Below are 22,823 nucleotides of genomic sequence, written 5' to 3' on the forward strand. Positions count from 1 at the left end.
CAGTTTAGGTCCTACTCAATCCTGCAGACACAGTTGAAATTCTAGCAGAAGTGTAACCAGTCTGTTTATTAATGACATATTTACCATAGGCTGTAGATTGAGGCATGGAATTTGTGCCACGACTAATGGCACATTCTCTGTCGCACAATACACCCATTTAAGAACGCTCAGCAGTATTGCAGTTGTCTGCTATGTTGGTGGGAGTATTATCCACCTCCGCAACCTCAACCACATCAGGGGAATAATACTCCATCCTCTGTCGATAGTTTGCATGACTAGAGCTGTTTTACTAAACATATCAGTCCTATTGTTTTGGACAGTTGGTGATGAACATTTCTTTTGTTCCTCTTTTTCATTTTGTTTTTACAGTTGGTTTGTACACTGTAATTGGACCAACTATCTGGGCTGACCTGTTTTTATGCTATACTTGGAGATTTATGAAATAGAATGGGCAAAAACCTATCACTGAGTCCACCTCCGCATCCAATATACTGAATGCCTCATGCTGAATCTGGAGCTGGCCACCGGAACCATAGGCGTTTAGTGAAAAAGACTGAATGTATAAAAATGTATAAAAGTATGGATTAAACATGGAACAACAATTGCACAACACCAGAGATTATCATTTAACCTAAATGGAGGATCATTGGGCTGTGCACCCTCGGTTATGGGACCTTACGAGGCCCCATTTGTTTTCATGTGACATGAACTTTCGGACATTTTGCTCTCACACCATGCACCTATTCAATTCAATTGGATGGGGATAGAATACCCTTGTAGGTTTCATCTTGAGCTCCTCCTTAACCCTCTCCATAAGAAGGAACTAACTGCAGTGATTTACTAAATTCTTTAAGATCAATATAATTGAAGACCTCTTTCTAGTCAAACGACTTGATGCTCCTGTAAGGTGACATCAATGGGCAAATTCATTTCAGTAGCAACAGCAGGAGGGTGAGGCTCTTGTTAGAGGACCAATTCACAGGGGAATTTGTGGAAATGAAAAGCGCCAAAATGAAGTTCTACACTTGACTGAGACTGAGGCAAATTATGAAACATGAGGGACTCCAATCACCTACATACATGCAGACATTACACTGCTGAAGCTTAAAACAATGATTTTATGATCAGGGCAACACAAGCTGTAATAAATATCTGACTCTGAGGTCATGGTTCACTAATTACTTGTAGCACTACAGAAAGACACTAGAGGTCAGGTAGTTGGCCATGTCAGGCCCTGCACGTCGTTACTGATGTATATCGCAGGGTAGGTTGAATTAGAGCAATAATAGTGAGTAAACAACTCTAGCAATCTGAGCATATTCAGTGAATAACCAGTTTCCGAGCAAGTAAGTGGTCTGACGTGAATCGAAACAATATGGATAAGGACAGCATGCACATCCTTCACATAGGAAATCTTGTTGTGGCGAGAGTAGGAGGACAACAGTGGAAAATTGATGCAAAAACATTTGCAACAATGTCAAATATTTTAGGGCCATATGTATGAACACTTTTTCCCATAGACACAGAATGGGTAAAACCCTTTGATACATCTGGCCCTTAGTCCTATAGTATAGGCAGCCGAATGACAGAACAGGCGAGTAGCAGTACGAAGGGTAAACATCAAAAAGGGAAATTAGTGAGACATTGCAGTATCTTTGGGATAATAAAGGGAATTTACCTCTCCTCCACTTGCATGCTGTCAAGTAAGGAAAACAGGCCGCAATCGCAGCTCGTAGCGCTACATAACTTGCTGGACAAATAAGTGTAATATTCGGCTTGGTATTAAGAAAACATGATACTAACTACAGTCATGAGCTGTGACGATGTGATACAAACCTTAACATATCTAATTGGCCAAGCTTGTTGTGACAAGGAGATACAAGAGGGAAAGAACATTATCAAGAAGTCTTTGCAGGCATAGTCAAACTGCGTTTTGTACAATACATACAGATCATCTAAAGGTGTAAGTAACTACCTATTAAAAAAGAAAGGAGTTTGATGCATCATATAGCGTGGCAATATATTACAACGTCTCTGCCTTGAAAGAGGATGTATCCATCTCCCCCTTTTGAATGTTATCTAGAAAGGAAGCCAGGTCTCGGTGATCGTAGTGCAGGTGCGATGAACCTTTGTAGGTGATGTAGATTCTGGCAGGCCCTGAAAAGGATAAAGGGATGTTCGCGTTCCGAGAGAGAGGAAGCCTTTCCTCATTTGGACAATGGTCTTGGATTAGTCCTGCGAGATGGTGATCCGGTGACCTTCCCAATTAATACATCTGTTCTTACATATGAAGTCCAGGATTTAGTTCCACGTGTTGTTGATGCAGGGGTTTGCAGATTATTGGTCTAGGCAGGCCCATTGAGGAAACACGATTGTTTTGTCGTGTATGGATACAATGCGCTCTCTCAAGTTCAAAGCATTTGTCGAAGGAAATATTAGTGTTGTGAGGAATCTAGTCCTCAAGAAAGGCAATGCATGAGCCATATTTCCCTTCGCTGTTTTCAGGAAAGCCAAAAAATCTAATGTTGCCCATCCTATTTTTATCCTCAAGTTCGGCGATAGAGCGTTGCATCGATTGTTAACTTTTTATGTAATGAACTGAGGTCTTTTTTTGCGGAGAGAGATTTATCTTCAAGGTCGCAGATGCGCTACTCTGCTTCAGATAGCTTGTCACTTATCTGTTTTATACCCCATCTTGTACCCACCACATCTTGCTGCATGATGTCCATACTGACTTTTGTTATTTGGGCAAGTTGTAAGACATCAGAAAGCTTTGAAGAATCTTGTCCATTCTTTCCTTAAATTCAGTTTAGTTTTTGCTAGGTGATTCCGGAACCGGAAGCTCTGGCTTTGTCCTTTTCGTATCTGTTTTTTATTCTTTCTTGACCATCTTGACGCTTTAGCTGTTTGGAATAAGCTGATTTGAAGTAGGATGAAGCGGGAGGCGACCAAAGCTCAGTTGGCGGTCATTAAATGAGCCTTTAGATTCGTAGATGATGTGTGTACACACCCTCTGTCGTCGACTGGAGTTGGGGGGGCACTTCTCACAGTTGTTTAAATAAACGGCTATTCATAGGCACGGTGTCTCGTAACATGTAAAGAATCCTTGTCAAAGATGGTAGTGGGGAACACTCAAGTGTCCTACATTTAAGTTATAGAGAGTCACAAATGGTTAGGGTAGCTGGCATGGGCACCAATTTAGCTTATGCAATGCTATTCTTAATCGTGGAGATGCAGCCTCCAGGACTGATTGAGTGAGATCCAGTGTATCGCTGCAACACAGCTCCTTCAGGATCCGTCTTGAGAAGGCCCAGAGGAGGAGCAATCATGCCGGTAGGCCGCTGCATAAACTGTAGAGCTCTTAGCTGGGCCAGGGACTCCCCCATAGACAAAAAAAGCAGAGACACTTATTGCATTTTGACTCTAGTTGCAGCCTCCCCACGCTGCGGGGAGGTGGGCAGCCATGTTTTAGATCGCAAACAGACCATTTTCCAGGCCCCACATTTGCAATAGAAACTCTGTGTGTACACAGATGTAATTGTGCCCACCTTAATTGGTTATTGAGTACTTCTGAGGAGGCTAGCGATTGGAGGCACTATATGGTCTTTGTCCCGGTCAGTGCCAGCTCTTTAGTTGCGGCCTTGCTGCGTTGTGGGAAGGGGAGAGGCCATGTTGTGGACGGCAATCAACCTGTTTTCAGGTCGCACTCCTGCAGCGGAGGCGAGAGCGGTAGCGGCTGATTTGAAATCGTGCTGCTTCTGAGGTCATGGAACCCCTGCCTGAGCACATGTGTAATTTTGTGGTGGTATGTACAGTTACAGGGTTGTATTCACCTTAATTGATTATAGCCTGCTTGTGTGTATCACTGCTGACATTTTTGTTATGGTAGAATCACTCACTTCATATCGCTTATAGGAGAATTTTTTTTTTATACACTTTATTTTTAGGTCATTTTATGAACAAACAATATGCACACAAATTGGCATCAAATCAGTGTATGCAAATCGACAACCTCATCAGTGGCACTTAGGTCTACAGGCGGCAGCAGAGAGGGAACGGACTCATGGGGAAAAGGCAAATAACATATATTGAACATGTCACGGGGTAGGAACCAGGCACAGCACCAAGGCAGGTGTTGGACCCTACACCGGGTGACCCTCTCGCTCTCCATCAGACCCAGATCCATCGGACAACTCCAGTCCGTTGCCCTCACTATCTGTTGTAGCTCGTATGGCGGAATCCCCTTCTGCAAGCCCTGACGCACACATGATACGCCAAGCCAGTAAGTCGTCCTGCAGCTTCTTTTCCCTTCAGGAGAGTTGCATGTGGGTTTCCTCAGCCAGCGACCACTCGCGGACATCCCTAAGCCAAGTGGACACCTCCGGGGCTCTCTGCCCCATCCACGTAATCGCCACAGTGCGCCTGGCTAGCACCAACATCAACTGTAGTAGTTTATGTGACAGTTTCATATTCTTGGGTTTCCGGACCAGCGCGAGTAAGCACTGCAAAGGTTCGAGCACCATCCGGAGGCCAGTAGCTGCAACTATACAGTCCACCACTTCCACCCAGAATTGCCTAACCAGAGGACAGTCCCACGCTAAGTGAAGGAAGCCCGCTTTCACAGTTGCACATCTGGGGCATTCATCTCCCCTGTTCCCAGAGAAGCACTTCAGAGAGACTTGGGTGAGGTAGGTGCGGTGTAGAAAGTTGAAATGTATCAGTTTAAATTGCACGTCACAGGAGACCGTGCGTGTGAGGGAACCTATACAAGCCCACTGTCCCTGTTCCAGTGGGGCAGCAAGATCTGTCTCCCAGGCGGCCCGGGACAGCGGCACCGAGGGGGCTAAGTTCCGCTTCATTGCCCTATACTGGAGAGAAACCAGTTTACGTCACTTGCCGCAGGAAAGGAGTATATCCAAGGTGTGGGTCAGAGGTGGGACGTCCGGATATTGGGGCCAGGTGACCTTCACTACATCTTGAATTTCCCGGAAGTGCTGGAAGTGTCCCCGCCCAAGGCCAAAAGCCTCTTCCGCTTGCTCATAGGTAAGGAAGGTCTCGTTAGGATAAAGATCAGCTAGTACTTCACAACCACCCTCCCTCCAGACTTGAAATGACATGTGTCGCCTCATGTCAATGAAGGGGGGCAGAATCCAGAGCGGGATCTCCCTGTGAAAGGGTGCCCTCTGTAGGACCTTCTCGACAAACAGCTGCCGTATACTGGCTGTATTTTGCACAATATAGGGAAGGGACATATCTGACCCCCTACCCTGCATCAGGGCTACCTGTAGTGCCTGGACGTCTGCCCTGCCAGCGAGAAGGCGTGTCTCTCAATTGTCCGTGTCCATGAACCAGTGGGCGGCGTGTTGTAACTGGGCCGCGTAATTATAGAGGTCGAAGCATGGTGCCTCGAGGCCCCCTTCCTCGTAGCTACGGACAACGGTGTGAAGGGCCACCCTTCTGCGCTGGCCCGCCCATAACGGGGACGTAAGCAATGTATTTAGAGTTTTGAACACTCAGAGTGGAAGTGGACATAGAGAGTTCTGGAGGACATATAACGTCCTAGGTAGCATTACCATCTTGGCAACGGCCGGCCGTCCCATCAATGAGAGTGGTAACGAATTCCAAAACGACACTGACTGCCGTAAAGACGTAAGTGTGCGCTCCACATTCCGGTCTAGTACCTGTGTCCCTCGGAGCTACCTGTATACCGAGATAACGGAATCCTTCCCGATCCCATCGTAGCCCAAGATCTGGCAGGTCCCCCGAGGGCACCGAGGTCAGACCCGCCAGCGGAAAGATTTGCGACTTATCACGGTTAAGCCACAAGCCAGAAGCCTCCCCGAACTGGTCCAAGGGTTGGAGCAGTATCGGAAGTGCGTCCCGGGGGGAGGCCAGATAGAACAAGGCGTCATCAGCATATAGGGAGATGACGTTGCACGTGTCCCCCACCCTGATTTCCCACTGTTCCATATCCGTACGCATCCGAACAGCAAATGGCTCTATGGCGAGGGCAAATGGCAACGGTGAGAGGGGACACACCCCTGGCGTGTACCCCGTCCCAGCCTCCACTCCTCGGACCTCGTGCCCCCAAGCTTCACCCTAACCCAGGGGGCCGTATATAAGATGCAAATCCAGCGACAGAAGGTGGGACCCAGTCCCGCAACGCGGAGGACCTCGAGGAGAGAACCCCAATCGACCGCGTCGAATGCTTTGGCAAGATCGATAGACACCAACACCATCTGCTCCTCCCAAACCCGTACTTCATGTAAAATGTGATTCAACTGCTGTAAATTCATAGCCGTGTTGCGCCCCGTATAAAACACACTGGTCCTCGTGCACTAAATGAGGCATGTACGGTGCTAAGCGTGCGGCCAGGCTTTTACACAAGATCTTAACATCCGTGTTGATCATAGTGATTGTCCCATACGGCGAAGGCTCATGGGAGTCCCCGCCCAGTTTCAGGAGCATGCATATCTCCCCCAGTGCCATACTCGGCGGGAGAGTCCCCTTCAAGGTAGACCTGCAAGAGGAGTCGGGGGAGTGTGCCCGCGAATGCCTGATAAAACTCAGTAGGGAACCCGTCGCTGCCCGGAGACTTGGCTTTGGGTAGGTGCCGCAGGGCGGAACACACCACTCCCAGCGTCAGGGCTTCGTCAAGTGCTTCCCGCGCCGGTTTAGGGACAGACCGTAGGGGCAGGTCCCGAAGGTAAGGGAGATAGAATGCCTCAGAAACAGAGGGGTCCGCGGCATACACCTGCTGGAGATGTGATTTAAGGACCCCTAAAAGACCCACCTCAGAGTAGACCAAGCCCCACGTGGGCTCCCGTAGGGCCACAATTGCCTCTGGGGTCCTTTCCCGTCGGAAAATTCAGACCAGTAATCTACCTGATTTATCCCCCTCCCTGTGGAGACGCTGTCTCTACTGTGTGAGGGTGTATTTATCGAGTCTATCCAGGATGTCATGGAGACGGGTCCGAGCGGCGTGTTCCGTCTCCCCTGCCAGAGCCTCAGGGGCTACGGAGGTCTGTAGTTCCAAGAGGCGACTTTCTGCCCACTGCAGTTCTCGGCGGAGCTGCTGCCGAACTCCATAAGTGAGAATCATGCAAGCCCCCCCTCACCACCGCCTTTAGGGCGTCCCATTTCGTGGCCAGTGAGAGATCCCCCCGTCCCAATTAAAGATCAACATATTTGGCTATGGCAGTCTCCAAGTGATGCTTCCCCACTGGGTCCTCAAGGATCTCTATCTGCAGCCTCCAAGGTTGCGGACAACATAACGGGGCCCCCCCAAGTCATCACACAATGCCACAGGGGAGTGATCAGAAAGGAATCGTGCTTTATGGGTCACCTCAAGGGACATTGTGATCGTGGCTCCCGGATTCGCGAGCAAGCCCCTGTCCAAACGGCTGTGTGTATTGGAAGAGAAACAGGTATACACCGACTGGGTCGGGTGTGTATGGCGCCAGACATCCTGGGCCCCTATATTCCCCATAACCTTCCGGAGTTTCGCCGTCATTCGCGGCTTCGTACCAGGCCGGGCTGGGAACCTGTTCAGAGTGGGGTCCAGGATACAAAGTCTCCCAACCATAGTAACGGTACCTCCAGCTCTGGAATCAGAACCTCCTGCAGGGATTGAAAAAAATATGGATCATCCGTGTTCGGGGGATAGGTATTCAGTATGGCGATATCCCTTCCATCCAGTTTAGCCCTGAGGAGCAGGTACCTCTCATGGACGTCAGCTTCCACGTATTGGACAGCAAATGGGACCCCGGGAGCCACCTAAACTAGGACACCCCTGGCGTATGTAGAGAAGAAGAGTGGAGCTTATAGGAGAATTGATATGATATTCACCCTGGCCGGTGGGATCTCACTGGATCTTTAGTTGTCACCTAGCTGATTTAGGGGTACAGAGGCAGCCATGCTGTAGGCCGCAGGCAGCCTGTTTCCTGGTCGCATTGATTCCGCAGAGTGGAGGCAACAGGGAGCTATGTTGGAGCCTGTGCCGCCTTCTCCACCTGCTTCAGAGCACTTTCACTTCTAGTCCGTGTGTTTAGTGCATGTGACCCATTTTGGAGACAACGATGTGTAACTTGTCTCAGTTTAAGAATGGTCTGGGGAATAATCTTGTCTAAGGGATTAGCATCTTCCTCATAACTAAGTTCTTCATGGTGCCGTAAAGTATGGTCTGACAAACTCCCTTACTCAACCCTCATGAAAATTAAGGAACAAAGGGCTAGATGTAGGTAATAAAAATGTACAGATTCTAAAATACCGAAATTTACCGATTCGGTATTTTAGAATCGGTAAATGGGATGTAGGTATTTGTAGATATTTTCAGTATTACCGAATCGGTACGATTCGGTATTTACCGAATCGGTATTTACTGATTTAGTAATTCCCATTCATTCCTATGGGCCTGGAGCCCATAGGAATGAATGTGAATTACTAAATCAGTAAATACCGATTCGGTAAATACCGAATCGGTACGATTCGGTATTTACCGAATCGGTATTTACTGATTTAGTAATTCCCATTCATTCCTATGGGCCTGGAGCCCATAGGAATGAATGTGAATTACCGAATCGGTAAATACCGATTCGGTAAAATAGGGAAACATTCAAGGGTGGCAGAGTGTCAGATCGACACCCTGTTGCACCCCTGAATAGTGCTTGTGTGCACATGTGGCAGACATACATGCCCTAAGGGCATGTATGTCTTAAAAATTCACAGATTTGCATTTCCAAAGGTATTCGGTATTTACCACCAACTAATAGTTGGTGGTAAATAACGAATCTTTGGAGCACATAAGCACTCTTAAAACTGCTTCCTACATGCCATTTACCGATTCGGTAAATACCGAATCGGTAAATAATGATTTGGTAAATACCGATTTGGTATTTACCGAATCATCACCTACATAGCAAATTGCTCAAGCAATTTATCGGGCTCCAAATGAATGGATGAAAGTACCATGTCAGAGTTGTATTTTTATTTTAATGTTTGCTGTTCAACATTTATTCTTCTATTTAGAATAATTGTTAATGTTATGTCAGTAGTTGATAAAAGTGCATTTGCATGTTTATTATTGTCCTATCTGATTAGGTACTTATATCTTTCTTTTCTTTGTAGAACGTGGGGATGGAAAATATATTTCACCGTTTCATGACATCCCTCTCTGTGTTGAAATGAACGAGGTATGTATTCTGTCGTTTGCTATGCACATTGGTTAACCAAAGGATTGCTTTAAAGTACTGGGAGGGCATACCTTACAGTTAATTCCCTGTATTTGTGCAACAAGCGTGAGTTGCATTTTTTTTTAACACACTTTATTGCCTTCTGGTAGTTTTATTTGCATTTTCACTTGTTAGAACTTTGTGATCATTCCCTTTTACGTTATTTTAAAGTTATTCCTTAATGCAATACTTTCTTTTTTGGTAATTACGTTCCTGTTTGTTGTATTCTTGTTCAAACTTAGCTGTAACTTTTACCTTAAATCTATCTAAATTTGGGTCTATGTGGGGACTGTCTAGGCATAGTATTCAAAACCCAGCTCATGAGGTCTTCTATTTTCTGCAGTCTTGTTTAGGGCAGGGGCAGCTCTTCCACTAAGGCGGAGGAGAGTCGCCCCACTGCTATTTGAGCTGGAAAAATTAAATGATAATAACATAGTTATTATCATTATATTTTTTGCAGGTTCTGGGCTGGGTTAGGTCGGGGCTCGGCTGGAGGCACAGGGGGAGGAGTGGTTTGCACGCTCCAAGTGCGCAGGACTGTGTTGTACAGTGCTTAGCTCATCTACTGAGCTAACACTCTAGATCTCTGTAATGTTCTTTGTTCTGGAATTCTCCGTTGCCCTGTTGGCAGTTGGAGCTCTGGCCAGGGGAGGATTGGGCTTACCTGTTCTGTGCTGCAATAAAGCTGTTCCTGCAACATCCAGTCTGTGGAGTTATACATCAAATCTACAACATTTGGCGACTTGGACTTAAAAGACATCTGGCCATAGCTTCCTGTTGAAGATTGCAGCTAATTAAGGAATTACAGAACGGCAGCACCGATTCCTCACGAACCCGCGTGGTAAGCAGACCGAGAGGAGCCTTCAGCGTATTGGCGTTAATTGCAGTGGAACCGATCGTGAATTTTGGGAGAATACGAGGTTTCCTCTATGTGCCGACGAAGGTGACGTCACACCCTCCAACGTCTTTCGTGACGAGATGTGGTGAGTCGCGCACACGCACTGCTGGAGCGCACGCTGAAGCGCACGACGTGACTGGGTGAGTTGCGCATCTCTTACGCGCACTACTGGAGCGTATGCTAAAGCGCACACTGAAACGCACAACTGCGTTTCTCTGACACTGTACGCATTGTCCTCATGCGCATGCCAGAGACGCACACGTTCATGCGCGTGTGACAACAGACGTCAGACGTAACTGACGTAAATCGGCCATTTTGAATAATTTTTCTGCCTGTTGTCAGTGGTTGCTAAGCAACGCGCTTCGCGGAGATCTTCACATCAGACTGTCGGAAACACCGTGGTGCAGCGGATTATCACTGCGGACTACCTGGAACGTCATTATTTGGCGGATCTTCAGAATAATAAAGTGGAGTAAGCGTTTAAATTGAGTGAAAAGATAAATATATACAGACTGTTTCTGTTCTCTGTGAAAAGAAAAATTATAACGTGCTTGTATAACAACTGTTTCTTGCTACTACACAATAGTACCTTACGTTTCAATTCAATGGCTCAAGCAATTAATGTAGCACTACCACCACAATTCTTGTGCGAACCAGGGAATCCACCCATAATGTGGGAAGACTGGATAATAATGTTTAACAACTATATCCAAGCTTTAGACGGGGAGGATTTCTCACCTAAGCGCAAGAAAGCTCTCTTGATGACGACATTAGGTAAAGAAGGACAACGTCTGTTTAAATACTTACCACAAGTATTACCTTCTGGGTCACAAGCAGATTTAGATGAATTTAAGGAGGCGGTAGAAAGACTTGAAACCAGATTCGGTAAGGAAGAAAACCTTGTCTTACAGAGATACAAATTCTACAAGAACAAACAGTTAGCGGAAGAGAGCATTGATGAGTTTGTTGCGCGTCTACGCGAACTATCAGTGAAATGCAACTTCGGCCAAATGGCGGATGAACTTATAAGAGACCAACTGATTGTTCAAGCCAATAACAGAAAAGTCCAAGAACGATTATGGGCGGCAAAAAATCCAACATTGAAAGTTGCGATAGAATTGGCTAAAGTAGTAGAAGAGAGTGAGAAATGTATGAGAGAGTTGCAGAAGAGTGGCTTGGAAACTAAAGTGGCAGAAGTTTCCAATAAGAGTATGACTAGTGACAATAGTGATGATGAAGCTATGGCGATTGCTATAGTAAGAAAAAAGGGCTATATTCTTCAGAAGAAGAATATTCAACAAACCTCAGGTAGTAGGAATAGTCAGAAAGTGTGTTCGAGGTGTGGGAGTTTTTCACATTCTTCAGATGCTAAGTTTTGCTTTGCAAATAATAAAGAGTGTCTACGTTGTGGGAAAACGGGACACTTTGCAAAGATGTGTAAAAACAAAAACAGTTCAAACGGTTCACGGGTGACTGTAATTAATGACTGTACTGATGTGAGACGTGAAAAGAACAAGATATTAATTTTGTCTGACACTGTATGTTCATGCAAAGATCGAAGAGAGAATCCTTTTAAAGCTGAGTTCAAAATTGATGAGAGGGTAGTGAACCTCATGGTGGACACAGGTTCAAAGTGGACCATCATCCCACTATCCTTAATGAAGAGTGTGTGGGGCGAGAGAGCATTGAAAGAGTGTGATATTTTTCCGTCTGGATATCAAGGCGAGAAAATTGATCTATTGGGATATTTCGAGTCAAAAATTGAATTCAAGAATAGATCGGTGCCTGGAAAGGTTTACATATCGACTGTAGGACCGGCCATATTAGGTCGTCACCACCAATTTGACCTACACATTGTAGTAGATCCCAGGTCTGATGATCCTGTGTCTATAGTTGATAAGTCTTCTATTGGTGAGATACTAGACGAATTTAAAAATGTGTTCAGAGACCAATTGGGGGAACTTATAGGATATTCTCATCGCATAATACTCAAGGAGGGTAGTTGTCCTGTCCAACATAAAGTGAGGAAAGTCCCTTTTGCCCTACGTAAAGAAGTTAAGTCCACTTTAGAAGAAATGCTTCAAGGTGGTATTATCGAACCAATTGAAGCATCTCCCTGGGTTTCCCCTGTAGTGATTTCCCAGAAACCGGACAATAAAATTAGGTTCTGTGTGGACTTACGCTCACTCAATAGATGTGTGGTTGCGGATGTATTTCCCCTACCAAACATTAATGAGCTAGTTTCGACACTTAAAGGGGCCAAGTTCTTTAGTAAACTGGATCTAAAGCATGCTTATCATCAAATTTGCTTAGATGACAGCTCCAAACATCTTACCGCATTCATCACTAGTGAGGGGACATTCCAATTCACGAGATTGCCCTTCGGACTTGTCTCTGCCGCTAGTGTATTCCAGAGACTTGTTTCTGAAGTGTTTAAAGGGTTAAATAAAGTCCTTTACTTTCAGGATGATATCTTGATATATGGAAATTCACTAGAAGAACACAATGAGATTTTGTGGAATGTGTTACAAAGAGTGGATGTTGCTGGTCTGACATTGAGAAAAGAGAAGTGTGCATTCCTTTTGAAAGAAATAGAGTACTTGGGTTTTTGCCTATCCGAAGAGGGGATTAAACCAAAAAAGAATTTGTTAGAGGCCATTGAACAAGCTCCTTCTCCAGTTGATAAAGATCAACTTCGATCATTCATGGGTCTGATCGAGTTTTACTCGAAATTTGTGAAGGATTTTTCCTCAAAGACTGCTCCTTTGAGGAGTTTGTTGAAGAAGGGTGTTAAGTTCAATTGGACTGTTGAGCACGAGTCTTGCTTCGATATGATAAAAAAAGAGCTAAAGTCTGCCAATGTCCTTACACCGTTTGACACTGCTCGGTCCTCTATTTTGATGGTAGATGCTAGTATTGTAGGTCTTGGTGCAGTTCTTTTACAAAAACATGGTGGAGTGGAAAAGACCATAGCGTTTGCCTCTAGGCCATTATCTGTCTCAGAGTCGAATTACTCGGTTATAGAACGTGAGGCTCTTGCTGCTGCTTGGGGCACGAGTTATTTTAGGACCTATCTGTGGGGTTACAAATTTATCCTTCGCACGGATCATAAATCTCTCTTAAACGTGTTGGCTCCGGGAGGTGCTGGAAAGGGGTCTCCACGTTTAGCAAGGTTAGCCTCTCGCCTACAAGATTACCAATGTGAAATTGAGTTTGTTCATGGATGGAAAAACATCCAAGCGGATTGCCTGTCACGACTTCCTGTGCGATCTTCTAGTGGTGAAGATTCAGTTGAAGATGTATTGGATGATGTAGCAGTTGCTGTAATGGATGATGTTATGAGTGTAGGTGGTGGTTCTTTTTCTTGTAGTGAATGGTCAAAAGGTATGGAAGATGATCAGGTTTTAAAAGCTGTCATAAATCTTGTGTCAAAAGGAGCAAGAAGAGAGAGTACTGTAGAACCTCAAGTCAGACCGTTTTTAAAAGTCTTAGACGAACTCTCCTTAGAAGGGGAGCATGTTTTGATGAGAGGTGACCGTTATATTCCACCTAGTTCTTTAAGGTGTAGGATCCTAAACTTAGCCCATGAGGGACATTTGGGCCAAAGTCTCACGCAACGTCGAGTTAAGGAACATTTTTGGTGGCCCTCTGTCGATTGTGATGCAGTAGATTGTGTTTTAAGGTGTAATTTCTGCAAGGAAGGGGAGAAACGTCTGAAAGTGTTGGGGTCTCAGTCTACACAGAAAATTAGTTTTGAAAATATACCATGGCACAGTGTGTGTTTGGACTTTATAGGTCCCATGAGTGAATTGCCATTAAATCAACGTTACGCTATTGTTGTAATAGACTGTTATTCGAAGTGGCTTTGTGTACAGTTTGTGAGAGAGATAAACACTGATACTACCATTAGCTTCCTTAAAGGAGTGTTTTTGAATGAAGGATACCCTTCTGTTCTTATTACGGATAATGGCACACAACTGACTTCTTCAAAAATGACTCAGTTTGTACGTGAATGTGGCATCAAACATCAGAGGACGAGTTTGTACAATCCGCAGGGAAATGGCCTTTGCGAGAGAGTAAACCGTCTTGTAAAAGGGGTGATTCAAATGTTTGTTGAAGGTGGTTGTTTTTCCCATGAACGGGTACAAGAACTTGTTTGGGCCTACCGGTCAACGCCCCATAAGTATGGAGAAAAATCCCCTTTTGAGCTAATGCGAGGTCGTACGCCAGTGTCAAGATTGACTCCTGCATGGTTAAGGGGCTCTGCAAGTGAGGTGTCCTTATCCCAGGGCAGTGCTTCTTTACCTATATCTGTAGGCGATCTGGTCAAGGTAAAGCCAGGGAGATGTGCCAAGGGTCTTAGCAAGTTTAGAGGTCCCTTTAGAGTCAAAAGGGTTTTTCCACATTTTGTTGTCTTGGCCAATGGGGAAAGTTGGAATTATAGGAGAGTTGCACTATACCAAAGAAAGAATGACTGTTTTGATGGCGTAATACCTGGTAGTACTGAGGGATGCAATGGGTACTTGTTAACTTCTGATGGTAGCGCCTCTTTCGCTTCTCAACCAATTGTACGGGGGGAGGTGGGTAGTGGTGATGCTTCCACTTCCTTGAGTGCACAAGATAATTATTCAGTTGAAACTGCCTCTACTACAACTATTCCCACTACTTCTTCTTCTTCCTCATCAGAAGCTAGTTTGAGGTGTACTCGTTCTCGTCGTCCACCTACTTACTTGAATGATTATGTACATTGATTGTGTTTGATCTTTTGTATGATGTTGCTTCTTTCCTTGTTAAGGGGGGAAGATATGTTGTACAGTGCTTAGCTCATCTACTGAGCTAACACTCTAGATCTCTGTAATGTTCTTTGTTCTGGAATTCTCCGTTGCCCTGTTGGCAGTTGGAGCTCTGGCCAGGGGAGGATTGGGCTTACCTGTTCTGTGCTGCAATAAAGCTGTTCCTGCAACATCCAGTCTGTGGAGTTATACATCAAATCTACAACAGACTGCTTGGCTGGCCGTCACAGGCCGGCCAAACAGTCATTAACTCTTTGCATGCTCTCCACCAGGCTGCATTACACAGCCTGGTGGGGAACATGCCCAGGCCCCAGACCAATCACAATGTTGCATTGCAGCATTGTGATTGGCTGTGGGGAGCCTGGGTGCTTCCTGGTTTCGGGAATTGCCGGAGAAGCGCACTAGAGATGTGGCCGGAAGAATAGGTAAGTGTTTTTTTTTTTTTACCAGATCTGCTTATATGTTAGTGTTTTTCTTATTCTTTGGGCGCAGAAATAATCCTTATCTGCAAGCTTCTGCCGTTGGTTCTATTTGTCTCTCTACAGAGGGGCAACAATAGTCCTTGCGGCGCAGGGTGTCCCCAATTCAGCTCAAACCCCGTAAATATCCGAGAGAGGTTAGACACTCGTGGGTCCCTTATTACATTCTGCAAGGGGGCTTATTATTTTGTGGTACTCCCTTGTCTTTCCGTCGCCTTATTTAGACTTACTTCTTTCCAGTAGTCCTCTTGCTCAGGGCACTCCCATACCATATAAAAAAGCTTGCACCTATTTGGTTGTGGCATCTGTTTTGTACGTATTTATTTTGCTTGGCATTATGAATGTTACATGAACAAAGTTGCACTGTAGAAACCTAAAATGAGCATTCCTAACTTTGGAGGGTGCTCTCAGTATTGTGTTCCTATTTTCCTCTTTAGTAGGTTTACCAATATTGATCGTCCATTTGCCCCTCAAATTTTCTAGCTATCATTAAGTCCATGATGCTCAATACAAAATTTAAACCGCTCTTGTTCCTTTCCTTATTTGATATTATAGGGTAGCATTTTATGAGAGGTAGTTCGATTTCTTCTATTTCCCACATCCGCTTTGCTGTAATCACTAGGGATCTATTTAATGGTAATTGACCACTGGGATTTCGTAATCTTATATTAAGTCTTGATAGTTACTGAATGTGCCTTTCTCAAATAGGTCTATTATGGCATTTCCTTTTTGTGTGGTAGGGATGTATGTATAGGGTATTTCTATTGTGTAACCCTAGCCATATGGCAGCAGAACGCTGTAAATGTTCAAAGACGAGCATAAAGTCAAAGAGTAATATAAGGGAAATTTGGATTGTGGACGATTAATGCACTGTGCTGTAGTGTTCTGTAAAGAGTTGAGTCTTCAGCTCTTTCCTAAATTGTAGCGGTGTTAGGGGCCATCCTGATGAATATGAGGATGTTGTTCTAGATCCTGTGTGCTTAGCTGGAAAAGGCCTGCTGTTTTTATTTTGTTCTATTTAGGTCGCAGCCTACCAGACGGTTTGCCTAAGACATTTTGGGAACTTTCAGAAAGTTGATCTAGGAATGTATTCCGCCCATTGATTACCATTGGCTTTGTGGTTTATAACTCGTATTCTGTGACTTTTCATTTGCTGGCTTTATTTGCTTTAGTCTCTCCAGGTTCAGTTTGTCCCTCCTGTTGCCTAAACAGTGTTTACTGTATTCTCCTACAAACTCCCTTTCTGTAAACAGCCTTTAAATCTTGTTCTTATCTTGTCACATTTGCTGTGCATTTAAAGGCAGAAGGCAAATGTCAATCTATCTCTTATATGGAGCTTGGTGTTTATTTTTCTTTCTTTGACTTCAAAGTGAGAGATTTGTGACAATCATGCTGGCTCTGGAGAAGTGCCCAGGGAAGGCTGTACAATGTTGTTTTTTCTAGCACACATCAAAATTTAAATGTCTGCAAATGAATTGTACTGACGATCAAATCAATACACTAGGTAATTACATTTCCACACATTGTTTGTGCGCTGTTTATGTTTTATCACGGAAACTGTAAGTGCAAATGTAATTGCCATTTCAATTGTAGATGTGTTGACTGTAATAGCAGTACGCTACCATACCATCCATACTCCACATTAACCCACTCCACTCTGCACTCTACTCTTCACCACCCCACACTATGCCATTCCATACTGCGTCACTGCACTCTTCTCTGCCCCACTCCACGCCTCTACTCTACACCACTCCAGTCTACTCTATTCCAATGCACTCTACCCCACACTACTCTACTATGCACCACTGCATTCTGCACCAATCTGCGCCACTCCACTCTATACCAACTACTCTGCACTCGATGCCACTGCACTTTATTCTATACCACTCCATTTTACGCCAGTGCACTCTATGCCAAATTCCCTCTGTGCCACTTTACTCTACACTGCACTCTGAAACAGTCTGCTCTACGCCACTACACTTGGTTTCACTCAGGGCCATTCCCTTCTCCACTGCTCTATGTCACTGCACTCTATGCCAATGCACTCTACACCACTTTACTCAAAACCAATGCACACTACGCCACTCTACTCTGCACTACTGCACTTTACACCACTATACTCTATTCCACTCAACTCTAAGCCATTACACTCTGTCACTGCTTTCTACGCCACTCTATTCTACTCTGCGTCACTGCAGTCTACGCCACTCTATTCTACTCTGCACCACTGTGCTCTACGCCACTGCTCTCTATGCCACTCTACTGTGTGCCACTCAACTGCACCACTGCACTCTATGCCAGTGCACTCCACGCCACTCTACACTACTGCAGTCTACTCTGCAACATCTGCACTCTGCCACTCTACTTTAGTGCCACCCTACGCCCCTAAACTCTGCATCGCTCTACTCTATGCCACTGCACTCTACACTCTATGCAACTCCACACCACGCCACTGCGCTCTATGCCACTGCGCTCTATGCCACTGCGCTCTATGCCACTGCGCTCTATGCCACTGCGCTCTTTGCCACTGCACTCTAAAGCCAATACACTCTACACCACTTTACTCAAACTCAGTACACGCTAATCAACTACACTCTATTCCAATATACTCTGCACCACTGCACTGCATGCCACTAAACTCTACGCCACTGCACTGCACTCTACGACACTACTCTGCACCACTGCACTCTCTGTTACTAAACTCTGCGCCACTCTACTCTATGCTACTGCATTCTACGCCACTGTACTGCACTCTACAGCAATGCACTCAATGCCACTCTAATCTACTGTGCACCACTGTACTCTGACACTGCACTCTATGCCACTTCACTCGACACCTCTGTAGTCTAGTCTGCACCACTCTACTGTATGCCAGTGCACTCTACCTCACTCTACTATGCACTACTGCACTCTTCGCCACTGCACTCTACACCACTCCAGTCTAACCCACTCTACTCTGCACCACTCCACTCTATGCCACTCCACTCTGTAATACTGCTCTATACCACTCCACTCTGCACCACTCCACACCACTGCACTCTATTCTGAAACAATCTATTCTATTCCACTGCACCTTATGCATCTCTACTCCACTGTGCGCCACTCTACTCCACTCCACTCTACTCCACTGCAATCAGCGCTGTGCCATTCTACTCTATGGCACTGCTCTCTACTCTGCACCACTAAACTCTATCCTGCACCACTTTACTTTACGCTGAAACAATCTACTCTATGCCACTGCACTCTACGCCAGGCTACTCTAAACCACTGCAGTCTATGCCAATTCACTCTACACATCTTTAGTCAAAACTAATGCACCCTACGCCACTGTACCTATGCCAAATACTTTGCACCCCTACACTTTGCGCCGTTATACTCTACAACATTCTACTCTATGCCACTGCATGCTACATCACTCTACCCCATTGTGCTCTGTCACTGCACTCTATGCCACTGTATTCTACTCTGCATCACTGTACTCTACATCACTGCTCTCTCTACCACTCTACTCTACACTAGCCTACACAACTGCACCACTCTACTTTATGCCAATTCACTCTAAACCACTTTACTAAAAACCAACGCACCCTACGCCACTGTACCTACTCCAACTACTTTGCACCACTACACTTTATGCCACAATACTGTACAGCATTCTACTCTATGCCAATGCAGTCTTCATCACTCTATCCCATTGTGCTCTACGTCACTGCACTGTGTGCCACTGTATTCTACTCTGCACCACTGTACTCTACATCACTGCTTTCTGCACCACTCTACTCTGCACCAACCTACAATACTGCACCACTCTATGCCAATGCACTCTACGCCACTCTACTCTACATCTCTCCACTCTGTCAGTTCACTCTGCGTCACTCTACTCTGCAACACTCTACTCTGCAACACTGCTTTCTGCCACTCTACTCTGCATTGCTCCACTCTACGCCACTGTACTCTACGTCAAACCACCCTAATCTACTCTGCACTGCTGCACCCTGACACTCTACTTTATACCACTGCACTGTACATCAGTCTACTCTGAAACAATCTACTCTATGCCACTGGAGTCTATGCCACTCTATTCCACTCTCCGCCACTCAACTCTATGCCAATCCACACTGCGCCACTCTATTCTACACCGCTGCACTCTACACTACTTTACTCAAAACCATTGCACTCTACGCCACTCTACACCAGTGCACTCTGTCACTTTACTCTACTACTCTATGCCATTCATCTCTCTACTCTGCACCACTTTACCCCACTCTACTGCACTCTACGCCACTCTAATATACTGTACACCACTGCACTCTATGACACTTCACTCTACGCCTCTCTACTCAGCACCACTCTACTCTATGCCAGTGCACTCTACACCACTCTGCTATGCAGCACTCCACTATTCGACACTCCACTCTGCACCGCTCCACTCTGCAACACTGCACTTTACCCGACTACTCTTTACCACTCAACTCTGCCTTGCACCACTATACTCAACACCACTTCACTTCTACTTTGAAACAATCTACTGTACGCCACTGCACTCTATGCCACTCCAATCTGCCCCACTGCATCCAACTCTGCACCACTCTACTCTATGCCACTGGACTCTACCCTACACCACAATACTCTGCTCTGCACCACTCCACTCGGAAACAATCTATTCTACACCACTGCACTCTATACCACTGCACTATATGCTGCATCACTCTATGCCCTGCAGTCTATGCTATGCCACTGTCCTCTACGTCAATGCACTGTACATCACTTTACTCAAAACCAGTGCATCCTACGCCAACTACTTTGCACCGCTGCACTTTACGCCACTATGCTCTACAACATTCTACTCTAAGGCCCACATGCATCAACAATGCCATTTGCGATTCCTTATTAGCGAAAAATAAGGATTCGCTAATAAGGAATAGCAAAAGGCTATGCATGAAGAAATCGCAAAAAAAGTTGCGATATTTTAATATTCCTTAATTGCGACTCACAAATTGCGATTTGCAATTAAGGAATAAAGGAATTAAGGAATTCCTATGGGCCTAGAGGCCCATAGGAATGAATGGGAAGACTTTCTCAATTTGCGAATCGCAATTAGCGAATCGCAAATTGAGAATGCAGTTTCAAGGGTGCAGGGGTGTCCAAAGGACACCCTGTTGCACCCCTGAAATTAATCTGTGCACATATGTTGCGCACACACATGCCCTTAGGGCATGTGTGTGCGCAACATGAAACTTTGAAAAATGCACAAAAGTGCATTTTTCAAAGTTTTTGCAAATTACCATGAAGTTGAACTTCATGGTAATTTGCTACTCCTATTAGCGAAATCGCTATTTTTTTTACTTTGATGCATTGCATTTAAGGAATCTCAATTTGGGAATCCTTGAATGCAATCGCAATTTAAGGAATGTCAATTTAGAGATTCCTTAAATTGCGATTTTTGCATTTGGGATTATGCATCCCAAATGCAAAAATACCGGTCGCAAAGGGGCAGATTCTGAGGCTTTGCCCGGTTTTTAGCTTGATGCATGTGGCTGTATGCCACTGCATGCTATGACACTGCACCACTGTACTTTGTCACTGCTCTCTGCACCACTCTACTCTACACCTCTCTACTTTGCACCACTCTACGACCCTGCACTCTATGACCCTGCACTCTGACACTCTATTCTGCATGGCTGCACTCCATGCCATTGCTCTCTACGCTTCACCACTCACTCTACACCATGCTACGCCACTGCTCTTTTCCCTGCACTACTCTACTCTACTCTACTCTACTCTACTCTACTCTACTCTACCCTGCACCACTCCACGCCACTCCACACTATGCCACATCACTCTACTCCACTTCACGCAACTCTACACCACTCCTCTCTATGCCATTGCACTCTATGCTATTGCATTCTGTGCCACTGCAGTCTACTCTGTGCCACTGCACTCTACGCTATTCTACATCACTGCACTGTACACCAATGCACTCTCACCACTTTACTCATAGCCAATGCACTCCACGCCACTGTGGTCTACGCATTTTTACTCTACACCACTGTACTTTACCCCACTTCACTGAAGGCCACTCTACTACACTTCACTCTACGATACTCCAAGATACTCCACTCTGTGATGCTCTACTCCATTAAACTGTGCTCAGCTGACACTTTACTCCATGCTACTCCACTCTACTCCACTCTACAGCACTCTACTCGACTGTATGCCATTCTGCGACAGTAATCCACTCTGACGCTCTACGCAGCTTCCTCTATGCCACTTCACTCCACTCTATTCTATGACACAGTACTCCACTCCACCCTGACAATCTACTCAGCTCTATGCCACTCTACTCTACAACACTCTACTCCACTCTACGCAGCACCCTCTACCCTAATCCATTCTGCTCTATACCACTCCATGACACTCTATTCCACTCCACTCTAAAACACTCTACTCAACTCTGACACTGTACTCCACTCTACGCCACTCAACTTTGTATCTTTCCACTCTGACACTAAACTCCTTCCACAACACTCTACAACACTGTATGCTAATCCATGACACTCCACTTCATGCCTCTCTGTGCCACTCAACTCTACGGAACGCCACTCCATAACACTCCCCTCTACTCCACTTTACATCACTCAACGTCACTCTCCTATACTCCACTAAAGTTTAGCCATGCTGAACAGTAGGCATTGTGGTGTAGAACATTGTTAAAACATATTGGCAAAGCCAATAATACTTGCATAGGCGCAACCTATTGGCTTTGTCAATGCTTGTTTACATTTCTTATTCCCCAGTCTGATGGTGTCCTGGCTGCGGTTATGCCTAGAACCACCACCAATGGTACGTTTGTCTGCTAGATAAGCGAGGGTGCTGTTCATGATTGCTCTGTAAATGATGGTGCTGGTTTTGACGATGGTGCCGGCTGGCAAGGGAGCCCAAGGAATTCCATGAGGATGGGGGTGATGTGATCATATTCCTTCAGGCTCTGGATGAGACTTGATGCGCCATGTGGCTGCTCCTCAGGGATGCCAGTGTGGATTCTGGGAAGCAATAGCATAGGGCATTACTACGATACAGATGCAAGACTTCAAGGGCATGAACAGCAGTTCTGAAGTCGTTTTCTGGAAGAAACTGTTTGACTTTCTTTTGAAGAACAAGCTGGTAACAGGCTGCCTTTGTTTTTTTGCAATGACTGAAGGTGAAGTTGGTGTCCAGTGTGAATACAAGTGACTTGGCATTCAGTAAAAGTTGGGGTTAAAGCCGTCTAGTTTCCTTCATTGAGCAGGGTTTGTACTGTAACGTGTTTGTTCTTGGCAAATAACAGGAATTCTGTCTTGCTTTGGGTAAGCTTCAGGTCACCTGCTTTTCTTTATTTAAAACACTGCAGAAAATCCTTCCACGGCTCCCTGCATCACATCGC

General features: G+C 45.4%; 1 protein-coding gene across 1 annotated transcript in view; it reads left to right on the plus strand.

The window, feature by feature from the left end:
• Positions 1 to 22,823, plus strand: part of PPA2 (inorganic pyrophosphatase 2) — a 460,434-nt gene that overhangs the window by 115,899 nt on the left and 321,712 nt on the right. The window contains exon 2 of the mRNA XM_078676619.1: positions 9,127 to 9,191. Coding sequence (XP_078532745.1) covers positions 9,127 to 9,191 — 65 coding nt within the window. The remainder of the gene's footprint in view (positions 1 to 9,126; positions 9,192 to 22,823) is intronic.

This window comes from Lissotriton helveticus, chromosome 2_1 (genome assembly GCF_964261635.1).
Source record: "Lissotriton helveticus chromosome 2_1, aLisHel1.1, whole genome shotgun sequence".
Lineage (NCBI taxonomy): Eukaryota > Metazoa > Chordata > Amphibia > Caudata > Salamandridae > Lissotriton > Lissotriton helveticus.